Raw genomic sequence first — 6,440 nt, forward strand, 5'->3', positions numbered from 1 at the left:
TCATACGCAAGAGCAAAGGGCTCAGAATCACCAACACAATTTTGAGGAAGGACTGGTCCTCAGTTACCAAGATTTATTGTGAAGCTTTGGTAACAGTATAGCTTCATAATTGAGGAGCAATTCAAGTGAAGTCCACACTATACACAGCATAAATGGGCTGTATCTCAACACAAACGTCTTTGTGGAACAATTTACCTATGATTGAATGGTGAAAATATCCAAATACAAGATTGTGGAAAGCAAAGTTTTCCCAGCTTCATTGAGATATAATATATATATATATATATATATATATATATATACACACACACACACGTATATAAAATATGATGTATATATAATACATATTGAGATATAATTGACATTTCAAGGTGTACAATGTGTTGATTTGATACACTTGTGTAACACAAATTCATTACCACCATGCCATTTAGCTTACACCTCCATCACATCATATAATTAGCATTTCTTTTTGTACTGAGAACATTTAAGATCTCCTCTCAGTAATTTTCAAATTCAGTATTATTAACTGTAATCCCATGCTGTACACTAGGTCCCCAGAATTTATTCATCTTATAACTGGAAGTTCGTACTGTTTGACCTGCATCTCCCCAGTTCCCTCACCCCCCAGTTCTTCTACTCTCTGTTTCTATGAATTCGGCTGTTTTAGATTCCACGTATAAGTGATATCATACAGTATTTGTCTTTCTCTGTCTGACTTAGCATAATGCCAGGAAAAACTACTTCTATGGTATGCATCTTCAACTGAGCTCTACCATAGAATTCCTCATAAATACAGCTTTTTGCTTTTGGTGACTTAAATATTTTGTGCATGTGTGTGATTTGTGTGTGACTTCTGTCTCAATTTTTGAAGAATATAGAAGAATTTTTACTTGAGGAAAATTTTAAACTGAGGAGATACTAATGATGTATGTTTGGAACTGGAGGTGGTTTGAAAGTAAACATAACAGAATTCCAAACCTATTATAGTGAGAAGGGCAACTCCCTTGAACCCAAGAAGGAATGACATGCCAATAGGCAGTAAAACGTTTTTCTAAACTTAAATAGAAATCTCACATACCAGCAGATTCCTACACACACACACACACAAACCACCTATCATTTCATAAAACAAAAGCCAATCAATTATAATGTGGGAAAGTACAAATGCAGAAAACCAGAAGCCGAGCAAAGAAAAGATCCTGGTTTATGAGCGAGAAGGAGAACACTTCCCTCTGAGCAGTTACTTGGTGAATGCAGCCGCCACTGCCCACAGAACCTCATTGGTGTTGGCCTTCAGACATTCCACTTCAGGGTCTAAGTCCATGAGCTGCCGCACTCTCTTGGTGGCTAAATCGTACTGCTCATCCAGAAGGGGCACAAACGCATTCTCCAGAACATCGGAGGCATGGGCGAGGTAAATGAGGGCCAGCAAGCGCTTGTCCATGCGGTGAGGGTCATTCACCCATTTGTCCAGAACAGCTTCCTGGACCTTCTTGATGAGGCGCTGCTTAATGTTGTTGTTGGTGAGGGGATGTGTCGTCATGTCAAACAGTAGGAAGTTCTGTTTCTCTGTTGTCAATACGCCCTTTTCTACCAGGTTGTTAGCTAATCTTTCTTGCATGTTTCCTAACTGATAACACAATTCTAGGGGATTCCACGTATCACCTAAACAAAAGCTTTTAAAAGTTATAGAAAAATATCAGCTGTTATTTTCTTTGTTCTCTAAATATGAATAGTAAAACACATTCATCATAGCTGGTGTGTTTCTAGAAAAGTGGAACACAAGAAGGGTGGTATGTCTGTCTGTGTTCCCAGAATGTGAACTTTTTGTGGCCCAGGAATCATATTTTATTAATCTCTGTAGACCCGGCAACAAGTTTTTTCCTGGAACATAGGATTTGCTCAATAAATATTTGGAAAAGAGAATGAATAAACTATTCTAATACATGAATTAGAACAGATTGCTGATAGTTTTATTGTGAGGTAAAAATGAGCCAGATTGTACAAGGGTAATTTCTGGCACATTTCTTTTGGCATGAAGGTGTCAATAAATAGCCAAAGGATAAATGAGAAGGGTTTATTTTTATTGTTAATAAACTTTTAAAAAGAATAATTTTAGATTCATAAAAACCTTGTGATGATACTAAAGAGTTCCCATATGCCCCACACCCAGTTTCCCCATTACTGTGGTACATTTGTCACATTAAGGAACTGATACTGATACATTACTTTAACTGAAGTCCATACACTATTCAGATTTCCTTAGTTTTGGCCTGATGCTCATTTTCTGCTCCAGGATCCCCTCCAAGTCACCATATAACCTTTATTCATCATATGTCCTCGCTGTGACAGGTCTCCAGACTTTTCTTGCTTTTGATGACCTTGACAGTTGTGAGAAATACCGGTCAGGTACGTTGCTGATTGTCCCTCGATTGGGATTTGCCTGATGTTTTTCTCACGATTAGACTGGGGTTATGTGTTTGAGAGTGGACCACCAAGGCTATACATTATGAACGTGATTTACCACGTTGATATTGACCTTAATGACCTGGCTGACATAATGCTTGTCAGGTTTCTCACTATGAAGCTATTCCTCCTGCAGGCCTTCCCATCTGTACTCCTGGAAGGAAGTCAGTATGTGCAACACACATGTAAGGAGTGGGGAGTTAGGATACGCTTCTTTGAGAGTGAGGTATCTACTTAAATTATTTGGGATTGAAAGTTTTCTTTTTCATTAAAGAATTAAATTGAGATTCTCATTAAAGATAGCTGGTTGAACAAACACTCTGTTCCAGATGAAAGTGCTATGAAAATGAGAGTAAAAGGATTTTTATAGAAGCACTAGCCCATAATGAGATCAGGAAAGAAAACAATAGCAGTAAAATTTGGGACACTACAAAGTACATAGAAAATGGTAGATAAATTAGTGGATCCACAAAAGCTAATCCCAAAGTGGCCATGGGCAAAGCAGAGAGGTAGCCTACTTTACCCTGCAGAACCCCAAAGATTCAGAAATTGGCACCAGATAGCTGTGGAACTGGGGAAGGAGGAGCAGATAATGGTAGAGCTAAAAACAGAGAGATTGTTGGGAAGTCTATTTAAAAAGCATCTCCAGATTTCCTCTACTCGGTGCCACCACCTCAGCGTAAGACAATAAAACAATAAAACAGAGGGTCTCTTGACTCAGGGACATAAGGCACAGTTGAAGGAGGCAGAGATCTCCTACAGAAAACAAGGGGATTAAGTAAAAGCTTATGTCCTAAAATTGATGACATTTCAGCCTTCTCTTTCCTCTTGACGCATGGAACACTAGAAGCTAGGATTGTTCCGTCCAGTCAAAACAGTGAAGAGTCTCCTCTGGAAAATTCCACCAGCCCAAGAGAAGAAGGATGGAAAACACTGACATGAAGATATTCCCCAAAGAGTGACCATGAAGCCCCCACTTCGCCACCTCCCACCACACACATACACAGCTTCCAAATAAATTTTCTGGCCTCCATTTCTAAATATAAGCAGACTGCCAGGGAGCATCATACACTGGGCAAGAACTCTGTAATGTGAAACATAGAGTTCAAACTAAAATATTAAAATAACAAACATATGTTTATAATTTCACCAAAGTGTAAATAACCCAAATGTCTCGTCAGCTGGTGAAGGACAAAACAAAATCAACACAATGCAATGCTCTTCAACAATAAAAAGGTACTAGTGCCGTAAGCTGCAAGAAGGATGACCTTCAAAAATATCATGTGAAGTGAAAGAAATGGGATACAGAACACATATCATTATGATTCTATTTATATGAAATGTCTAGGAAAGGCAAATGTATGGAGACAGAAAGCAGATTAGTGGCAGTTTGGGACTAGCGTTGGGAATGGAGATGAACTGCAAATCGGCACAAGAAATCTTTTTGGGGTGATGGGAATATTCTAAAACTGGATTGCAGTGGTGGTTGAACGACTCAATAAATATACGAAACGTCAATGAATTAGACACTTAAAATGGGTGAATTTTATGGCATATAAATTATATCCCCAATTAACCTGTTTTTTTTCTTTTCTTTTTTCTTTTTAAAGGAACTCGGAGGAAACTGCGAGGGAGAAGAAAAATGGGGAAAAGAAATCATTACTGTTCTCAGAAATATAAGAGAGGATGTTATATCCATAAAACAGGAATAAAATGGTAGTTTTAAAAAGAAGACTATTTGGAGAACAACGGCACAAACATTAGGAGAATAAATTTGGAATGCAGAAATGAAAACCTCAGTAGAAAAGTGGATGATATAGTTAGGGAATCCAAACTGTAGAGCAAAATAATTAGAGAATAAGAGAGAAAACTTAAGAAATTAGTTGATCAATGCAGGAGGCTTAAAAGCTGAATAATAGGAGTGCCAGAGAGGACAGAAAAGAATGGTGGAGAAAAGTATTATAAAATCACATAAGAGATTTCTCCAGAGCAGAAGATGAGCCTCTTCTCAAAAAGCCCTTTTGGTATCGAGCCCAATGAATAAAAGACAAAAAGCAAACAAAACAAAACAAAAACAAAACCCCCAACAAACAACAAAAAACCAACAACAAAAGGCTCATTATCTTGAAATTTTAAACACTGGGGATAAAGAGAAGATTCTAAAAGCATCTGGTGAGAGTGAAGGGGACGAGGGTGAGACAAATAATGGATAGAAGATTGTGAATAAGAATGGCATCAAATTTCCTGAATGGGAGGTAGACCTTCAAATAATGAAGCTAGACTTTCCAATTTCCAAGGGAGAATTGTTTTGTTTTAAACCAAGAATTCTAAATAGACTTCCTAATCACGTTTCTTAAAATGCCGAGAATGTGTGTGCACGCTCACACAAAAGGGCTCAACTTAGGAGGATATTGAGGTATTGAGATACAAGGAATGGAGGAAACAGGATCCAATAGAGGCAAAGAGAGTTTCCCTGGTGGTGGCAAATGGAAGTCCCAGTACAACAGCGGACTGACAGGCCCACAGAGGAGCCATCCAGATAGCAATAAGAGGGTGGAGGCACTGGGAGGGCTGTCTGGGACTGAAGAGGGTGGGGGATGGAGACACAATTCCTCAATTACCTAACAAGTTTTGTAAAATTTTACAGAGTTGTTGAGGATGTGGGAATATCTAGTCAGATGTTCGAAGAAAATTAAGAAAATGTTTTAAAATGAGGCAATTTTTAACTTCAGATAAAAAAACAAGTTATGTGAGAAAGGATGTATAATTTATGCTACTTGGCTCAAAAGTAAACTACATAGTACATATACCTAGTCAAAATTATGAAAGCACGGAATACAGATGTAACAGTATTTGAGATATAGTTTTATTGAGAAGATGGTGGAAGAGAAAGAGGGGCTACAAATGATCTAAAATCCTTATTATCTATAACTGGAAATCAACAGTTAAGTCTATTCAGATGAGTCAAGGGATAGTAGTGTACACATATATGATTTAGAAATAAGAAAGTAAAATCAGAGAAAATAGCTAAAAAAATTAAAATTGGTTACTTGGTGGATAATGGGGGTAGGAAGGTGAAGAGAATGGAGCGCTGTTTTGTAAAAATTACTTTATTGCAGTATTTGATCTTTTATACTATTCAAACAGCACTTTGATAAAAATAAAAGTTGATGAAAAATAATATAGTCATTATATTGAATGCAAAAAATATATAGTTGAAATTATACAATAATAATAGCAAACTATGTTATGGTATTAATACCGAGCTTAATATACACAAAATTTTATTTAATTATGTGAGTTAATACCAAAAAGAACACATGACTTGGAAAAGCCATTTTGCTCTTTATGATTTGCTTTGTAAAATTGGAGTTTTAAAGTTGTGATAATTAATTCACGAAGGGTTGAGGATTTGATTCCTGCTTTCCGAGGTTTATTAATATTTAACGCCCAAGTCCGTACTTGAAGCATAAAGAGCTTTATCAAATTAAAGAGTGGCAAATCATTCCTCTTTGAAGAAAAACATTACAACTTGCATTCAAATTCCTTCCTTATCTTTTTAAAAGAGGAAAGACAGCATTGGTTTTAGGTCTCATTATATTTACTACCCTAAGAGTTTGTAAAAGGTAATGATGCTGAAATAATGAATGTAATCCTGATTACTTCTGGGTTAAACCTATGTGCACACGCCTATACATAAATATTAAGAAATCAGCAACAGTTGTTTTACCTATCTGCAGTCTGAGCCCAATGATGGGACACCCGCCTGCCTCCCTCCTTCTCTTCCTTTCAGAAGCATTTACTTTGTCCCCAGTGTTGGCTGGGTGTTGAGGATACAAAAAAGAATAAAATACAACTCTTTCTACAGGGAAATTATAATCTGGTGCCACTTTACACAACTAACTATGAAATATGTGAAAAGGGAACACAGTATGTACTAGCACACAGTACTACAAGAGTAGAGAGAGGAA

At 37.0% G+C, this 6,440-nt stretch overlaps 1 protein-coding gene across 1 annotated transcript; it reads right to left on the reverse strand.

The window, feature by feature from the left end:
* Window positions 1-1,115: 1,115 nt before the first annotated feature.
* Window positions 1,116-1,612, reverse strand: LOC109450183 (Golgi phosphoprotein 3). Its single transcript, XM_074326729.1, has one exon. It carries the CDS (start codon window positions 1,544-1,546, stop codon window positions 1,244-1,246), a length of 303 nt encoding a protein of 100 aa, XP_074182830.1. The 5' UTR covers window positions 1,547-1,612; the 3' UTR covers window positions 1,116-1,243.
* Window positions 1,613-6,440: the final 4,828 nt, after the last annotated feature.

The sequence above is a fragment of the Rhinolophus sinicus genome, linkage group LG03 (genome assembly GCF_036562045.2).
Source record: "Rhinolophus sinicus isolate RSC01 linkage group LG03, ASM3656204v1, whole genome shotgun sequence".
NCBI lineage: Eukaryota > Metazoa > Chordata > Mammalia > Chiroptera > Rhinolophidae > Rhinolophus > Rhinolophus sinicus.

What these genes read in the sequence shown, in the direction of transcription:
- LOC109450183 (XM_074326729.1), bottom strand. Translation starts at nt 1,546, where the DNA reads ATGACGACACATCCCCTCACCAACAACAACATTAAGCAGCGCCTCATC.